The sequence below is a fragment of the Theropithecus gelada genome, chromosome 12 (genome assembly GCF_003255815.1).
Source record: "Theropithecus gelada isolate Dixy chromosome 12, Tgel_1.0, whole genome shotgun sequence".
In the NCBI taxonomy this organism is placed as follows: domain Eukaryota; kingdom Metazoa; phylum Chordata; class Mammalia; order Primates; family Cercopithecidae; genus Theropithecus; species Theropithecus gelada.
Window position 1 is genome coordinate 60997619 of NC_037680.1, and position 20286 is coordinate 61017904.

Sequence of the window (20286 nt, forward strand, 5' to 3'; positions counted from 1 at the left end):
TTTACTTTAAAATTTTAATTTACATTCTCTTAGTTGACATCCTATAATACTTCTAGGTGTTTTTAAATCTTTTCAATGAATGGCTCTGCCAAGTTAGATATGTACTATTATAACATTCTTCCTCACTAGCAACAGCACTCCTGTACTCTTTAATGGCAAACTGAATGTCACTAGTTTATCATTACAGGTGATTATTTTCATACTTATTTATAATGAAAAGTTGAATTTATCAAAGTATCTTAATATTTGGTACTAGAGCTGATCATTTAGGTTCTTTTCTCAGTCCTTTAGGAATATTTTTCTTCTAACTTTAAAAATGTTCCAAGGTAAAACATCTCTTTTTAAAAAATCTGGTTATGATTTCAGTATATTGCCGCCTCAGTTCAGAAAAAGTCTGGCTACCAATTCAAAAATTGAGTGGTACAGGCCACCTCCTGCTTGTTAGCTAACAGTCCAATATTTTGCAGATTTCACAATTCTACCAATTTCTAAGAATCCATAGATATCTTTACATATTTTTATAAATAACGATTCTAGTTCAATTGCTACTGCTTAATGTAGCATGAGTATCTCCAATTCACCCTTTCAGACTAAACTACAACTACTGATAAATAGACAGTACTTCCCTTTTGTCTCAATTGCCTTTCTATTGCTTGTTTATCTCAATAGCCACCGATACCCCTGCTGTTGCCTGATAGAGCTGAAGGAGCTGGATGATGCACAAAATATCCTGCTAAGAATTGAGGAAAGAAGCAGTTTCAAAGAATCCTCTATTCTCCCTAGCCTGTTCCCTTGCAGGCCACCACTTTTTTTTTTTTTTTTAACTTTAAGTTCTTGGGTACATGTCCACAATGTGCAGGTTTGTTACATAAGTATACATGTGTCATGTTGGTGTGCTGCACCCATTAACTCGTAATTTACATGAGGTATATCTCCTAATGCTATCCCTTCCCCCTTCCCCACCCCACGACAGGGCCTGGTGTGTGATGTTCCCTTTCCTGTGTCCAAGTGTTCTCATTGTTCAATTCCTACCTATGAGTGAGAACATGTGGTGTTTGGTTTTTTGTCCCTGGGATAGTTGCTGAGAATGATGGTTTCCAGCTTCAAAGAGCTTCTGCACAGCAAAATAAACTACCATCAGAGTGAATAGGCAACCTACAGAATGGGAGAAAATTTTTGCAATCTACTCTTCTGACAAAGGGCTAATGTCCAGAATTTGCAAAGAACTCAAACAAATTTACAGGAAAAAAAACAAACAACCCCATCAAAAAGTGGGGAAAGGATATGAACACACTTCTCAAAAGAAGACATTTATGCAGCCAACAGACACATGAAAAAATGCTCATCATCACTGGCCATCAGAGAAATGCAAATCAAAACCACAATGAGATACCATCTCACACCAGTTAGAATGGTGATCATTAAAAAGTCAGGAAACAGGCCGGGCGCGGTGGCTCAAGCCTGTAATCCCAGCACTTTGGGAGGCCGAGACGGGCGGATCACGAGGTCAGGAGATCGAGACCATCCTGGCTAACACGGTGAAACCCCGTCGCTACTAAAAATTACAAAAAACTAGCCGGGCGAGGTGGTGGGTGCCTGTAGTCCCAGCTACTTGGGAGGCTGAGGCAGGAGAATGGCATGAATCCGGGAGGCGGAGCTTGCAGTGAGCCGAGATCTGGCCACTGCACTCCAGCCTGGGTGACAGAGCAAGACTCCGTCACAAAAAAAAAAAAAAAAAAAAAAAAAATGTCAGGAAACAACAGGTGCTGGAGAGGATGTGGAGAAATAGGAACACTTTTACACCGTTGGTGGGACTGTAAACTAGTTCAACCATCGTGGAAGACAGTATGGTGATTCATCAAGGATCTAGAACTCGAAATACTATTTGACCCAGCCATCCCATTACTGGGTATATACCCAAAGGATTATAAATCATGCTGCTATAAAGACACATGAACACATATGTTTATTGCAGCACTATTCACAATAGCAAAAACTTGGAACCAACCCAAATATTGATCAATGATAGACTGGATTAAGAAAATGTGGCACATATACACCATGGAATACTATGCAGCCATAAAAAAGGATGAGTTCATGTCCTTTGTAAGGACATGGATGAAGCTGGAAATCATCATTCTCAGCAAACTATCACATCTGATCTTTGACAAACCTTACAAAAACAAGAAATGGGGAAATAATTCCCTATTTAATACATGGTGCTGGGAAAACTGGCTAGCCATATGTAGAAAGCTGAAACTGGATCCCTTCCTTAAACCTTATACAAAAATTAATTCAAGATGGATTAAAGACTTAAATGTTAGAGCTAAAATCATAAAAACCCTAGAGGAAAACCTAAGCAATACCATTCAGGACATAGTCATGGGCAAGGACTTCATGTCTAAAACACCAAAAGCAATGACAACAAAAGCCGAAATTGACAAATGGCCACCACTTTTATCTCTCGCAGCTGCCTGCCGGTATGGATGTATCTTCTTCTGGTTGGCCATGATTCCTCTCTGTGTCACAAACATGAAGAGTAAAGCACAGCAATATTGTGTAGGTCCATATTTATACAAATCCTTGCATTTATATTCATAATCTTATTTACTTAAAGTACATCTATGACTCCCAAGTTATTAAATTGGATCCTGGAACTAGTATCACTGTGCTTGATGTATATTAAATCTGACTTTCTGGTCGAAACTCTAAGATAGTGAGTTACACGGAGACTTAAGGTATTATTATTATTTCAATCTGACTATTCAAAAGGGTTATTAGTTAACTATATATGTTTCTTATATTTTAACTTTAATACAGGGTGGAGGAATAGTGACAGTTTTCCAGTACCCCTTTTACAAGATGCCTGGACAGCAACTATGCAAATATATAGGTATAAATGCATATGAAAGATGTTAGCCAAGTCCATTATGTGGCATCATATTCAATCAGGGAAGAATGTTGTTTTGTAACATCGCCAAGTCTCTCTGCATCCAAATGACATTTACCCCCCAAAATTTTTATAATAAAATACAGACGATAAACAGTTCATAGAATTTCCATGATTTCAGTATAATCTAATCATGTTTATTGATGAAGCAAATATTAAAATGATAACTCTCTTCAATATCTTCAAGTATTACATAGGAATAAATTATTGACAGAAACTTGGAAGGTAAAATATCCACAGCTGGTTACCTGGTGTGTAAAACACAAAGTGTTCTACAGTGAATAAAATTCTTAATAATTAAAAAAAAATTTAAACTTGCCTCTCAACCCTTTTTTTCAATTAAGTTTAATTGTATTAGCAAAATAAATGTCAGTAGTAGCCATATGTGCAACAGTTAAAATGATACAATTTAATTAAATATGTTTCAATTAAGGGATAACTGAATTAGCCATAGGATTGAGATAAATTATTTAATTTTTTATATATAATTATGTAATTATATACAGGACAATTTATATAAATATGTTTATCTCTACATGTAGTTTATGTACCTACAATACAAGTAAAAATATCCTTGTTAGATCCTGAGGGATGATTATACTATTGAAAATGTATCTCTTAACATACTTTATTTCAGATTTGGCAGGATATTTTCAGAAATTCAAGGAAAAAAGTTGATTGTTACACAGTAGTTTTGAAAGTGATGAATTATCTTTTCTTCAGCTTGGATTTTAGGAAGACAATTTTATAACTGTTTTTATTTGATATTTACTTATGCTGAAAAATCTCATGAAATAGATGCAAGAACAGACAGAATTTGAGAGCTTCTATTGAGATCAAGTAAAAAGAAAATGAAAACTTTAAGATCGGAAACTGAATTTTATGAGGTCTACACTATTTGTATATTGAACTAGAAGCCCAAATAATTGTATCTTAACAGTTCCTCAAAGAAGATATGTAGTTGGTAAATAAACACATGAAAAGATGCTCAAAACAATATGTCATTAGGGAACTTCAAATTAGCATGGTGCGATACCATTATACACCAATTAGAACGTCTACTATCTGAAAAATTAACAGTAACAAATGATGACAAGGATGTGGAGCAGAAGGAATTCATTCACTGATGGTGGAAATGTAAAATGGTACAGCCACGTTGGAAGACAGTTTGGCAGTTTCTTACAACATAAGCATAGTCTTATCCTATAATCTAGCAATTGATTTCTTAGGTATTTACCCAAAAGAGTTGAAAAGTATGTCCACACAGAAACATGCCCATAAATGTTTATAGTGGTCTTATTGATAATTCCCTAAAGTTGGAAGCCAGTAGTAAGTCTTTCAATAGATAGATGAATAAACACAGTGCAATACATTGGTGTAACAGAATATTACTTAATAAAAAGAAATACGCCATCAAGCATGAAAAGCTGAAATACATATTGTTAAGTGAAAGAACTATTGAGACAACAAAAAGATAGTGGTTGCCAGGGGTCTGGGGTAAGGAGAGAGGGATGAATAGATTGATCACAGTGAATATTAAGCACAATGAAATCACCCTGCATGATACTATAATGGTGGACACATGCCATTATACATGTATCAAAACCTGTAGAACTCTACAACACATAGTGAATCCTAATATAAACCACATACTATAATTAATAATGATGTATAAATACTGGTCCAGTAATTGTAACAAATGTGCCATATTAATGCATGATAATAATAATAATAGGGAAAATTGTATGACAGAAAGGTAAGGGGGTTATGAGAACTCTGTACCTTTTGCTCATTATTTTTGTAAACCTAAATCTACTCTAAAAATAAAATAAATCAATTAAATATAAAGCAATTAAAATAGTCACTCATTTAGATTCAGATTCTTACATAGTGAGTGACACACTATTGTCCTATTATTACTATGGAGGTTGCTACTCCCAACTTAAATTAAACACTGTTTTAGATTTGCATATAAGATTTAAAATGAAACATAAAATACCTCAAAATAAAAGTAAGACATATAAAACAACTTTTAATCATTTGAAAACATAATCGCTTTCTTTCGTCGTGTAAGCTGTGTTTTCTCACAACTAGCCAGAGAAAATGAATGCTGCAAAATGTGGCTTAATGATATTTGTAACTATACCTCTTTCCACTAAAAATGGACACAATAAAGACACTGAAAAACAAAATGAATATCTAAAATATCTCATTTTCTTTCATGCTTTTCAATCTATTTTATTTATTTGTTACTGGAAGTCTTCACAAAAAAATTTATCTGTTTTGTTTGTACTTGTTCAGTTTACCACTCAAATGCTTCCTACAAATATTCTAAATTTGGCCTCAGTATTTATTTACAGTCTACCTGTCAAGTTGTTACTGTTATCCATATTATTATATTTTAGTAAAATAAATCTTTTGTATAATTGTACCTCTGTGTCAGATATTTTACTATTGAATTTTAAACAGCATTTATATTATAGTATTTCGATTTGATGCTATACTATTTAGCAATACGCGTCTCATTATAATTATCTACTTAAGAAGCTGTATTTTGTGAGCTAATTTCGAATAATTTAAAACAACATTTTAAAAAAAGTGTTTGAATTTTGTAATGATAATCATTATTTGACCAAAAGGTCAGACCATAAGCTTGAATGATGAAAGCATAACTACACCATATGTGCTTAACAGTGTAGTGGCATCAAGGAAAATCTTTTTCAGGTCTTGAAGAGAAGGCTGTGGTTATCATTCCAATTACAGAGATCTTAGACACTGTAGCTCTGTTCAGAGAAAGAACTTGCAGCAATCAAAACGCTGGCTGTGCACACAGAGGGTTCTCAAAATGTAGTCCACAGACTAGAGATTAGCAGCCTCAGCATTACCTGGGAACTTGTTAGAAATGCAAATTATGTATTCTTACCTGGTACAAACTGAATGAGAAACTCTGGGGTTGGAGTCCAAAACTTTCCGTGATTTTTTTTTTTTTAATCTTTATTTTACATTCAGGAGCACATATGCATATTTGTTATACATTTAAACTCGTGTCATGGGTTTTTTTGTACAAATTATTTAATCACCCAGGTATTAAGTCTAGTAGCCAATAATTATTTTTTCTGTTTCTCTACCTTTTCCCAACCTCAGTCCTGCAGTAGACCACAGTGTTTGCTGTTTCCTTCTTCATGTTCATGAGTTCTCATTATTTAGCTCCCACTTATAAGTGAGAACATGTAGTATTTGGTTTTCTGTTCCTTCATTAGTTTGCTAAGGATAATGATTTCCAGCTTAATCCATGTTCCAACAAAAGACATGATATTATTCTTTTTTATGGCTGAATAATATTCCATGGTGTATATGTACCACAGTTTCTTTATCCAATCTGTCACTGATGGGCATTTAGGTTGATTCAATGTCTTTGCTATCGCAAATAGTTTAGCAATGAACATTCGCATGCATGTGTCTTTATGATAGAATAACCTATATTCTTCTGGGTATATACCCAGTGATGGGATTTCTAGGTCAAATTGTAGTTCTGATTTTTAGTTCTTTGAGAAATTGCCATACCGTGTTCCACAATGGTTGAAATAATTTACTCCCCCATCAACAGTGTATATGTTCCCTTTTCTCCATAAGCTTGCCAGCATCTGTTACTTTTTTACTTTTTAATGATAGCCATCGTGACTGGTGTGGGATGATATCTCACTGTGGTTTTTATGTGCATTTCTCTAATGATCAGTAATGTTGAGCTTTTTTTATAAGTTTGCTGGCTGTATGCATGTTCCCTTTTGAAAAGTGTCTGTTCGTTTCCTTTGCCCACTTTTATTGGGGTTGTTGGTTTTTCTCTGGTAAATGTATTTAAGTTCATTATAGATGCCAGATATTAAACCTTGGTCAGATGCATAGTTTGCAAATATTTCCTCCCATTCTGTTAGGTTGTCTCAAAAGTGTGTGTTTTGAAAGTTATCTAGGTGATTTGGTGCAGACTGAAGTTTGAAAACCTGTACTTTACTGCTTTGAGTACAGCTTATAGTCTTAGCAATGAGGCTATGATTCAAAGATTAAAACAAATTAATGCGAAGACTACTGAGCCTTAGTTAATGCTAAACATTGATCATTAAAATCAAGGCAAAAGTTTCATACAGAATAGAATATTTCAGCTGTACATACTGGATTTGTGTGTCTTTTTTGTTGTTGTTTTTGACTTACAATTAAGGTTGGGCTATGAGAATGAGAACTCTTCATAATGGGGCTTGCAATCAAAGGTAAACAGAGTTAATACATATCTCTGTCACAAAATAAATCCCAGTCAAAATGGTATCTCTAAAATCAAATAAGTGATATTAGAATACGGGCTGGCTCCAGTGGCTCACTCCTTAATTCAAACACTTTGGGTGGCCACAGATGCAGAATCACTTGAGCCCAGGAGTTCAAGGCCAGCCTGAAAAGCATAGCAAGATCAGTCTCTACAAATAATAATAATAATAATAATAATAATAATAATAATAAAATAGCTGGGCATGATGGCATGTACCTCGGTTCTCAGCTACTCAGGAGGCTGAGGTAGGAGGGTCCCTTAAGCCCAGGTAGTCAGAACTGTCATGTTCACACCATTGCACTCCAGCCTGAGCAGCTGAGTGAGCCCCTGTCTCTCTCTCTCTGTCTCTCTCTCTCGATATATTTATATATATATACACACACACACATATACACACACACAGATGTATATATTTATATATGTACATATATTTAGAATAAAAGTTTTCAAGACTTGAAGTCCATTGCTGCATGTTAGTTACTATAATCAGAGGGAAGATGAATGAGGGCATTGTTTTCTATTAGTCAGTCATGATACCCACACATTAGTATGAATAGTCACAATGCTGCTGCTGCTTTTCTTTCTTTTCTTTTCCAAAGAAGACAAAGAATCTTCCTTGAGAAAAATGTTTTTTAAAGTGTACTTTTAATATCACCACCTTGAAGCAAGTTAGTTTGTTGGAAGGAGGTAAGCTAATTTTTGTATATGGTACTGGAAGTTTAAACTCAGAGTTGTAATGTATTAAATGCAGGCTAATTACAGAAATGCTAAGTTTATGTGGAATAATTAAGTTATGAGGGTAAAATATAGTTGAATATCAATGTGCGACAGTTTACATTGGGGTTTTCTGGCCTCATTTTCCTGACATTCAACAACATTTGAGGGTCAAACTTTATGGATTTATAAGATTTGTAAGAGTTATGTTGAAAGTAATTACTCATATGGGCCAGGCATGGTGGCTCACGCCTGTTATCCCAGCACTTTGGGAGGCCCAGGTGGGCGGATCACGAGGTCAGGAGATTGAGACCATCCTGGCTAACACGGTGAAACCTCGTCTCTATTAAAAATACAAAAAATTAGTCAGGCGTGGGGGTGGGCGCCTGTAGTCGCAGCTACTCGGGAGGCTGAGGCAAGAGAATGGCATGAACCCAGGAGACGGAGCTTGCAGTGAGCTAAGATCACACCACTGCACTCCAGCCTGGGTGACACAGCAAGACTCCATCTCAAAAAAAAAAAAAAAAAAAAAAATTAAATTAAAAAAAAGAAAAAGTAATTACTCATATAAATGGAATATATTTCCCTGTCCTTTCCTAATTTCTTTTAAAATTTCTTTTAGTCAAATATTACATTCTGATTTTTGTGTTTCTAGTGTATGTAACATCACTGAAATGTTGTCAACAGCATGTAAGACATATGGACAAAAGAATGAAAAAAAAAATCAGTCCCTCACAGATATATATCCCTAAAATAAAATGTCCCATCAATTTAGAAACTTTATTAATGCTGCCCAAGAATATTAGTTCTCTTTTATTTCTTAAAAGGCATCTGTTGAATTTCAGGTGGATACATAGCCAAACACTACACACCGAATTCTCCTGTTGCAGCTTTGAGTGGCTATATGTCAAGGTTATAGCTAATTAAAATATGGTCAGAGAACTATCCCTTGTAATCTCATAGCTTTTCTTTACAAGAGACTTTCTCTTGAAGAGCAATGCCCTCTACTTTGTCTTATCACCATTGTATTAGCTACAACATGTATGCAATGATGGAGGCAAGAACAACCACCCTAGATTACAAGATGGAAGCCACATACTGAGCTTGGCAGAACGCCAAGATCCTGGGTCACTGACACGATTTGGACTCCATATCATGTACCTTGACTGGCATGCATAAGTAAAATAAGCTATTTTCCTTAAGCTTTTGTTTTCTGGAAGCATTTTTAGAGAATCTGATATTGATTTTCAGTGATGTACTAAGGGAGCCTAATTTCCTTCATGTTCTATTGTTTATGAATACAGAGGCAGCATATTTGTTGAACTGGGATTAAAATAAAAAGGTAAATCATGGGGGAAAGTAATGTTATAATGTGTTTGCTTTTTCAAACATTTGCTCCAATTTCTTGAAACTCAGCCAGTCAACAATAATTACTGAGCACATTCTAAAGACTAAGTACACTTCAAGGCCTCGGGAATGCAATGATGGGCAAACCAGCCAAGGCAATTGCCTTTAAAATGCCTTCATTTTTTTGGGGGGTGCCAAAATAAATAAACAGATAAAATTAAAAATGATTGTATTTATTAAATTCATTGAATGCGTTCTAAATAAGTCAATTTAAATAGGCATAAAGATTTCTGAATTTATTTGAAAATACTAGTATTATTATAGTCTCCACTTAAAATTATTAAGAAATATTCTCATTTGAGATTTTATGACACCCTTCACTCAATCTCCTTCATCCTCCCCTCAAAATTATCCAAGTTAATGTTGACAGTGTTAGCCACTGTTAAGTGTTTGTTGTATACCCAGTCTTTCTTTGTTCTATGATTTTCAATATCCATCTGCTTATCTGTTGAAAAATACATATCTTTATTTATTTATACCAAAAGAATGAGATGATACCATAGTAATTAGTCTTGATATCCTTAGATGAAAATCCTTATTATTTATTTATTATTTTTTGAGATGGGGGTATTGCTATGTTGCCCAGGATAGTCTTAAACTCCTGAGCTTCAGTAATCCTCCTATCTCAGCTTCTCAAAGTCCTGGGATTGTAGATGTGAGCCACAGGCAGCCAAAATCCTTCTTAATGGAGACATATGTATGCTTTAACAATTTATCTCTGGTATACCATTGCATAAATGTACAGTAATTTCTATTATTTTTCACAGTATACATTGGTATTTGTCAGATTTTAGATATTACAAACATTCTGCAGTGAGCATGTCTCTGCTAATATTTTTATCTTTTCATGATATTATTTCTGTGTTATGGTTTGTAAGAAGTAAAATTGCTGAGTCATGGGATATGTGCTTTTTAAAAATGTTTCATAAATAAAATCAAGTTACTTTTCAAACATTATTATCAATTTATGCCATCACTAATCTTAAAAATCCAACACATAATATTTTTGTTTGGAAGATGTAATAGAAAAAATAAGGGATAGACAGCAACTCATGTTTATTGTCTATTCATATTACTTTTTAAAATTTTTCTTTATAGATTTCTGTTTGTTTTCCCCAAACATTTTGCTTTATGCATTTTTTTCTTATGTTGTTTGTTGCGGAAATACTTTTGACTGTTATGTTTTCATCATTGATTGTACTCTTCAGTATTTTTAGTCTTAAATATTACTTGATATTGGTAGAAATGTAAATATTAGAGTTTTCTTTGTGTTTGTATTTAATTCTGCTATCTTTCCCATTTGTTTACTTTTAACTTTTCTGTCATCATAGTTTTAGTAATATCTTTTGTTAGATTTCCTAAACTGAATATCTCCTTTTATGAAATAGTTAAATTATTTCCATTCATTTTGATAACACATATGCTTGTCATATACCTTTTTTTCAATTTTTACTAGTTTATATATTTTTACTATTTCTCATATTTGCATCAATTTTTGCTAGATCAAATCAATTTATTATTTTTCTAGATTTTTATAATTAGTTTTTTTATATAAAGAAAAATGATCACATACAATATGAACATATGCCGAAAATATTTCAGAAAAATAATTAACCTTAATTTTACTCTTGAGAGGTTTATCTATAAATATTTTGTTACAATACTTTTTAATATAATTTTATTTTTATTGATTTATTTTAGATTCGGGGGTATGTGGGCAGGTTTGTTACATGGGTATATTACATAATGCTGATGTCTAGGGTACAAATGATCCCATTACTCAGGTACTGAGCATGGAACCTCAAAGCCCGTTTTTCAACCATTCCTTTTTCCCTCCCTTAGCTCTTTGGTAGTCCTCAATGTCTATTATTGCCATCTTTATTTTCATGAGTACTAAATGCTTAGTATCTACTAAAAAGTGAGAATATACAGTATTTGGTTTTCTGTGTCTACATTAATTCGCTTAGGATAATGGCCTCCAGTTGCATCCATGTTGCTACCAAGGACATGGTTTTGTTCTTTTTTATGGTCGTGTAGTATGCCACGATGTATATGTATAACATTTCCTTATCCAATCCACTGTGGATGGGCACCTAGGTTGATTTCATGTCTTTGATATTATAAAAATAGTGCTGTGATGAACTACGAGTGCATGGGTATTTTTGGTGGAATGATTTGTTTTCTTTTGGTTATATACACACTAATGGTATTGCTGGCTTGAATGCTGGTTTTGTTTTAATTTCTCAGAGAAGTCTCCAACTTCTTTCCATAGTGGCTAAACTAATTTACATTTCCACCAACAGTGTATAAGTATTCTATTTTCTCTGCAGCCTTGCCAGAATTTGTTGTTAAAATATTTTAATGTCAATTTTTTATTTGTGTGTATTATTTGTGTACATACCTGTACGTGTGAGGGGGTGTTTTTGTGCATATACAATGCAATCTTATATCCTGTCACTTCTGTAACATTTTCTTCATGATGATTTTCTCATGCCACTAAAATAGCATAAATGTTATATGTCATATATTTTTATTTAATATGTTTATGATTTTATATCAGATATAATTTTTAATATATTACTTGCAATAATGTATCTTGTGTATTGTTTGAATTGTTTAAAATTTTTCATTGTTTAAATATTGTCACTCATGCTGTTCATCTGTCATACATAATAAACAAATATCTTTTTTCTTCCTCAATATTTATAACTAGAATTTAGAATCCTCATGAAAAAGTTAAAGATTGTATATTATAGATGAAATTAGTTACGTTAATCCAATTCATACTAAATTTATATGAGGAATTTTATTATAAAGATTCAAAGGTGTCATATATAAATAAAATATTAAACCGAGTAGATCTTAAGAATATATCTTCAGGGACATTCTCAATTTTTGACCTCTCTAGAGTAATACATTATAGAAATAATGCCCATCAGTTCTTCCTTAGCTTCTTAGAGTTCAGGTACACAAAACGTTATTGGTTGACCCTAAAACTTAGCATGAGCCTCTTGGGCTTGTTTAGTTTAGATGTATTCCATGGATAAATCAATTTTGGTAAGCAATTGGGTGATCTAACAGACAAAGTTACATCGATGGTGGAATGGAAGTGGAATTTATGACACATAGATACATATTTCCACATTTATTTTTAGGAATATTATGCAACTAAATATTGCCATCTGAATTTTGCAAGGTACCCATTTCATATTACCAAATAAACATATAAAAGTATTTATGAAAATTGCTATGAGGTTACAGCAAGATGGCATCCATCTGCAAACCAGGAAGAGGACTCTCATCAGTATCTGAATGAGCTGGCAGCTTGATCTTGGACTTTCCAGCCCTCAGAACCATAGGAATAAATTTCTATTGCTTAAGCCATTCAGTAATGGTATAGTTATTACAGTAGCTTAAAATGTCTAAGACAAATATAGTTTATGTTAATGAAATCTATATAGTTTTAATTTATATTTATCTTGTTCCTAGTGAACATGACCATACATAAATTTGAAACCTCAGTAGAAATTCCCACATCTTCTTATCAGAAAGGAGTATGGTAGACAAGAGGAGAGTTTGAGTATATATAAAAGTTGTGTTATGGGCCAGTATTGTGTCCTAACCTCCTATGCTTTTCTTAAATCTAGCCACATCTGTACTACATAGAGAACTATTTCTACAAAATTTCTCTCATATGAATAGCACAGATGCCTGAGTACTCAACTGTGCTGCAGAATTTAATTTTTGCAAATTCTATGCAGTCTTTGTGGCATATTCTAGAGACTACTTTGCTAAAGTCACCAATGACCTTCAAGATGGCCAAATTGAGATCATTTAGTCATCTCATTTTACTTAACAGCTACCAGTAGCATTCCTCACAGTTGATTACTATTTCCTTAAAACTAACGTTTTGCATTGGAAGGAAGGATTTATGAGGTATCTCATTTTCTTGGCTTTACAATCTTCTGCCAGGAGCTTGTTTGCTATCTCCTTTTTTAGCTGTTGCTTCTCAGGTCAACCCTGATCTGTCCTGGGACTCTTTATCTATCTGTATAAGCTCTCACATGATCTCTTGTAGCTCTTGCTTATAAATGGCATTGATATGCCAATGCCTCCCAAATGGGTTGTGATCCTGACTCCACATTTTATACCTGCACATCTCACTATCACTATTTGTATATGTAAAACTAATCCAAATTTTATAAACAATTTCCCCAATCTGTCCCTCCTCCCCAACTTTACTTAACATCTTAGACCAATTACTTTCATTTCAGTATCTTCTTAATATTTTCCCTAATTTTACATATCTCCTAGAATCAATTTTTTACATCCTAACTAGAGCGGTATTTGTGTCTTCCTCCCTCCCACCAATGCTTCCTTTTTTCCTTTGTTTTTAACCCAGAAACAATGTGTCTGTAGGTGCCTGCATGTCACCTTTATCTTCCCCCGCACTAGCTTTCTCCTCCTCTTTTAGTTCTTTCTTCTCCCACTTACCTGACACTAAGAAACTCATGATAGCAAAATATATGCACCCTTGACTTATTGATATCTGTTTATTCTTTCACAAAAATACACACTTGTTCTTGTTTTAATACAAAACCAAATCCTATATAATAGTTTTTATATAATAAAACAACTAGAAAATCCTACCTAATCAATGTGTATGAAATGTATTATTTTAATAGGTATATGAAAGTCTATGAAATATATCATGATATATCATAATTATGATATATACCATAATTTATGCAACTATTTTGTTATTGAAAATCACTTTCTTTGTTTCTAGCTTTTTTATAATTATAATGTTAAGCTAAGAATGTTACCTTAATGTTACATTAAGTGTTCTTGTAAATATCAGTTTATGCTGGTAATTTTACTCTACATAACAAGTCCCAGGAATGCAATGGCTAGATATAAGATTACATGTAATTTTAATTTTAATAGATATTACATAATTTCATTCAAAAAACGGAATAAAACACAGGAATGTAGTTATTGTTCATCTTTTTTTCTTTACTCATAATAATATATCTTAATTTTATTCCTTTTGGTAAATTAATTACATGTCATCCAATTGCATTAATTTATTTGGCAACATATTAGAAATGTAGCTTTGGCTCTCCTATTTGCATTGTTTTGGCATTTATCCCAAGGCTACTTATTAGAATTGAAAAATAAGGGGTAAAAATGCTTGAAAAATATCAATATCACCTAAATATTTTTTATAGCCTAACAAATGCTCTATCATTCTTTTAAGATGTAAAAAGTTGCATAATTAAATTATTTTATCTACTTATTAAGGTTGAACCCAGAAAAATTATGAAATTTCTCTCTAATCCTTTTTACATTTGTATCAGTTTCCACATTTCCACAATTTCTACAGTTATACCAGCTATTCAAGACACACATCTTCAAGTGGGGAGCTAAGTTGGTATTTTGTTCTGCCAGGCATAATCAACATCAGCTCTAGGCAAGTTGCCAGAGAATCAGATAATTAAGCTTGAAAAAACATAAGATAATATCTTGCTTATTCCCTTTCTTTCAAAGGTTAAATAAGTGAAGTTAAGGGAGTCTGAATAATTATTTGTCCAATATTCCAAAGTTCTTTTAGTTGAAGGTGCCTTACAGTGGTTTGGAATAAGGTGTTAATTGTGATAGAATCCACACAAATATAGGCTTCACACTTCATTGACTAGAAGACGCCCTTCTGTTTGTAACATCCTTACATATGTCTTATAATCAGTGATAATTTATTGATCCTTGTTTTTAACAGGACCATATTTCAACTCAGCTGAATTTGAATACAGAAACAGGGTTATGATCACGGAGCTACTTTTAGGAAATTATTACCTAATAATTACCTTAAAATTTTACCATCACACATAAAATAATATAATTACATTATCAGCTTCAGGTAATATCAGTTTTGACATTCAATATATATCCCATGACTAGTATAGATCAGCGTTTCTCATAGTAAATATCATATAGACCTTCTCTTAAATATTCTCTTGAATATACTAAGTTCACTTGAGGTATAATTTTACTTAAATATGTTAACATCAAACTAATTATACAACCCCATATGCTTATAGCTCTTATGTAAACACAAACCAAAAAAAAAAAAAAGAAAGAAAGAAATCAAATGAAAATACAACAGGCAAAATATCCAAATTTCCCCATCTTGATTTAATACAACAGATGATGTTGCTTTGCTGAAATCAAATCCTATCTGAAACATGAATTTGTTTATGAGTGTTTGTGTGTCAACACTGATCTCCACATGCCTGAAGTTTACAATGACTATGAGTGCACTATGGTGATGCTGTTCTTCTACCACTTTTTCCAATTTAACTATGTAGCACCTTCATTCATGCAGCATGCCATCATATCACTTGGCATTAACTGAGAGTGAACAAGCGCGTGTTAAATTTTTATTATTCAAAAATAATAAAAGCAGTAGTGCTGGGCACCAATATGATAATAAACATGAATGTAAACCAAAGTGATAAATAGTGGCAACACTAAGTTACAAATTACCCAGTTATATGGTGATACAGATGATAAAAATATGCTTAAGATTATTACAGTAAAAAGGAAAAGTTTGAATCCCAAAATATACTCAGTGATGACTATGAATACATCCCAGACACATATGAAAAGTAGTGGAATACGTATTTGGTTTGTTTGTTATTTCAGGATGACGTAAGACTAAAAACTTGATTCACAAAAGCTCAGGAAAGGCTGAGTTGCTGGAACCCAGAAGTCAATCTAATTTGTGGGCATTTTTCAATCGAGTGATTGGAAGTTATTCAGACATAGTAAAAGCATCCAAAGATTTTTATGACAGGAAGTAGGGAGTCCAGTGGAAAGACATGTGGAGGTAGTAACATACAGTAGGTAAACTCAGGAAAGATTTACCTACTCCTTGAAGAACTGGACTGAATGAATCAGGAAAGGGATTTAGAACCCAGAGGTCTAGCCGCTGGTCTAGGAGAGGAGCAAGACCTTGGTTTCACATGTCAAGGTGACAACACTGTCCTGAAATTTTGTGTGAGCCAGAAGCAGATGAGGAACAATGCTGAGCAGAAACCTATTATCCAAATTTGAGTTAAGCAAAGCAAGACAAGTGGGATAAATCAGTATAAGAGGAAAACTTAAAGAATCTTGATTTGAATTGCAGTTGTAAAGGGCGAATTGAAGGGGCAATTGAAGTTGTAGAAAGGGCAAAATTGAAATTGTAGCAAAATGAACTGCAATTTTTTAGACTAATGACACTTCTTTATTTACATTTTTAATTATAAATTGTTTGGCTAGAAAGTTGCCAATTGAACACAAATAATCTATAAGTATTCCATAAAATATTTGAAATATTTTCTAAACAAGAAATGATTCTGCACATTTATAATAAGCAGGTATATATTTAACCTCATACATTAAACCTATTGTACAAATTATTGAGAGAAAAAAATATTTTTTAAATTAGGGTGACTTGGTTCCACAGAAACAATTCATTCCAAAATCGTTACCGGTAGTCTTGCAAAATAAAAATTGATTTATATAATAGGAATAATAGGATGGATACAACAAGTGCTTGCAACACAATGGCAAAGTTAAAGATACACTGATACATACATATATTCAAACTTTGCCACTAGAAGCACAGTGTGACAGTCCACGTAGATGATATTCTGTTCCATGGGACAAGTCATATATCTGTGTTTCCTGTTTCCTGAACTGGATATTGAGCTTTATCCTGTAGACGAAAATTTAAGAATTTCATTAGAAGTATTTTGATAGAAAAATATTGCAACAAACCTCCTAAATTACTTTATTATAAATTTTAAAAAAACCCTACATCATCTGGTCTTTTCACATATGGTGCTTCCTCTACTTCCCTACAAGCTTTCTCAGTATAGATTATTAATACAAAAAACGTTATCTCCTTTGTAATAACTAACTGCAAGTTTACAAACCTTCAAAAGACGTACTAGAAATCATACAGGTTACTAGTTCTTTCGTAAGTTGACACGTGCAGAGAATGCCTGCATTTTCAAAATATAAACATAAAACAATATTTTTACAGTAGTTGGAAATTGATTTAATTTCCATGCAATGTTTAGTGTAGATCAATTAAATGTTTTTCCTCTGATAGAATTGTGTCCATACTGAATTCTAACAAATTATTGGGTGATATGCTCCACAGAGTATAGTTTTGTAAATTCTCGCTTTCTCCCGAGACTTGCAGACTCCCCCAAGTGGATATCTGAGAAATTTAGCCAAGTGCCTCTAAATAACTCTGACACTTCATAATGAGCTTTGAGCAAACCATACCAACTTTTTTTTCCCCTTTGTTTGAACTGAAGCATAATACAGGAAGAATGACTATGTGAATGTGGTACTTCCCCTTTCTACCATCTATAAGTTATAATTTACTCACACTACTATTGACTCTCTTCTCTTTTTTCCCTCTTTCAAAAAGTGAAATAAAACTGTCAGATTTATTTAAGGAGCTTATTATGGATTGCTGGGCCACTGCTACATAAAATCCTACATATGAGACACACAAAATGGAATGTATTGCAATCTCGATTCCCAAATAAACAAGATAAACACAGTTTATATCAAAGTGCAGTTTGTTCTGACATAGGGGCATCAGAATGTCTGGAATCTGCTTTAACCAATTAAGCCTTTCAAGGGAAAGGAAAAATAAAGCCTTCAGTAAATCCATTGAAGGCACCATCTCCCAGCCTCCCACTGCCTGTTATCGATCTTTTTAAGTGCCGACTAATGAGTCGTATATATACCTGATGGGATGCTCTCACTCCACCACCTCAGAGGGGCTAAACTTACACAAAGAGAGAATCAACTGGGTGGGAGGCAGGGTGGGAGGGCACAGCCGGGCTGACGACTGCCTTGGACCCTTGAAAACCAACCAGAAAGTCTGTCTCCAGGGAACGCAGCAGACCCGGTTCCCTACTTTCCGTGACAAACCCATTCGTTCGTGTGCAGGAGATTTTTCCATTCAGGTCGCTTCTAGGGCGAACGCTTTTGTTCGCTACCACTCTGTAGTGGGAGAGGAACTAGAGAGACATGCAAAGCAAGCTCGAGGCAGCAGAGTCTTTGCCGCAAAGCATCCCTTTCCCCTCAGCTTTAGCAATTTAGGAAGAACTGAGGTTCTCAGGGGAGGTGGGGTGAGGGGAATGCCAGGAGGAGGGACACATAAATCAGGAGTCCCTGCTTTTACCCTCTACCCACTTGCACTCGCATCGCCACAACTACCCTCCCCCGAAACTATCATCAACACAAGCACTTACGGTATCTACAAATGTGTGGGAGCAGGGGTGGGTGGGGGGCACATTTTCTTTCCTTGCCTTTCCCTAAGACTGAACAGGGTACCAGCCTCCATACCAAAAACACATTAAATAACAAAATCAAATAAACCAAACCCAGCGGATAGCAATTATCTCGAGAAAGAAGCCGCTGCTGGCACCGGCCTGGATTCGCTGCAGTCGGAAGCTGGTGGCTTTCGGTATTGAATTATTAATTTATTTATCCCCCTCGCCCCCACCCCCACGCCGACTGCCAGGCAAGAAATCGCGGCCTCTTCGCTTCCTCTCCGCCCCCACCTTCCAGGAGTCTCCCACTTGGCGGTGGCCGTCGCGTCCCCGGCCCTCTGCGGCAGTGGCGCCGCGCGGGGCGCTCCCACTCGCGCTCGGGCTGGCGCGGCCGCGGGTCCCGGCGGCGGGGTGGGCGGGGGAGGCAGCGGGTGACAGATGTACTCCTCTGACAGCTCTCAGTATCAGCCCAGTGGCTCCCTGCCATTGGCTCAGTGCAATGGACCGGCAACGCCGCTCACTATAATAACACTCATGCCTGCCAGCAGCAGCAACTCCGAGTGCAGGCGCCGAGCGCGGGGGATGCTGCCTCCGCCGCCGCTCCTGCTGCCGCGCAGGCGGCTCCCGCAGCCCCGCTCCGCCCGACCGCCGCGCGGGCACTGACTCCCGCTCGGCTCCGTTTCGCCCGCCCGGCCCCCTCCTAGCCTGGAATCCTCCCGCGGGGCTCGTCTTCCCGACGCGAATTAGAAGAGAAACAGAGGAGCGAGAGACTGAGGGAGAGCGCGGCGAGCATGCGGAGGCGGGGGAGCCTCGGCGCGCACCACAGAGGGGTGCAGTGAGCCGGTCTCCAGAGGACGTGCCGGGGGCGGCTGCGTGCCCTCGTGGCGGGTCCCCAGCCCACCCTCGCCAGCCCCGGCGCGCTGCGGCTGTGGGCGCGGGGTGCGTGGAAGCGGCGGCTGCGGCGGAGGAGGCGGTGGCTGCCCCATGGAGTGTTACTACATTGTCATCAGCTCCACGCATCTCAGCAACGGACACTTTCGCAACATCAAGGGAGTTTTCCGGGGCCCTCTCAGCAAGAACGGGAACAAAACTCTGGTAATCGCTTGTTTTCCTCTCTCTCTCTCATTTTTAAGAGGGCATTTGGAAGATTGAGTTTTTGGAGGTGTTGAGATTCAATTTGGTTTATAATTTACTCATTTATTTATCTGGTGGGCGTGGGGTGAGAATTGTGTGTAGAAAAAGGAAGGGGTCTTAGGGAAGCTGTGATCCATGGCTTTCGTTGACACTTCCACAATGCTCTGGACTCTCTCACCTCACTCCATTACGCTGAAGATTACCACAGTCTCTCCTTATTTGAAGCAAATATGTCAACAGGACCTGTTTTAAAAGAAAAGAAAAGAACTCTAACCCCCAAGTTACCCCATAACCCCTTTTGTTTGGCTTAGGAGCCTGAAGGTGAATGAGGATGTGGCTGTCTCTGATGGAGGCAGGGAACCATGTGGCTGGTCACAAGGAGGAAGTGGCGGGATTGAGTGATGGTCTGAGAAAGAGTTTGTATT

General features: G+C 35.8%; 1 protein-coding gene across 1 annotated transcript in view; it reads left to right on the forward strand.

The window, feature by feature from the left end:
• Positions 1-19102: 19102 nt before the first annotated feature.
• ZNF804A (zinc finger protein 804A) overlaps positions 19103-20286 on the forward strand; it is a 353629-nt gene continuing 352445 nt past the window's right edge. The window contains exon 1 of the mRNA XM_025404867.1: positions 19103-19822. Within this exon, the coding sequence (XP_025260652.1) occupies positions 19712-19822 (111 nt within the window). The 5' untranslated portion in view covers positions 19103-19711. The remainder of the gene's footprint in view (positions 19823-20286) is intronic.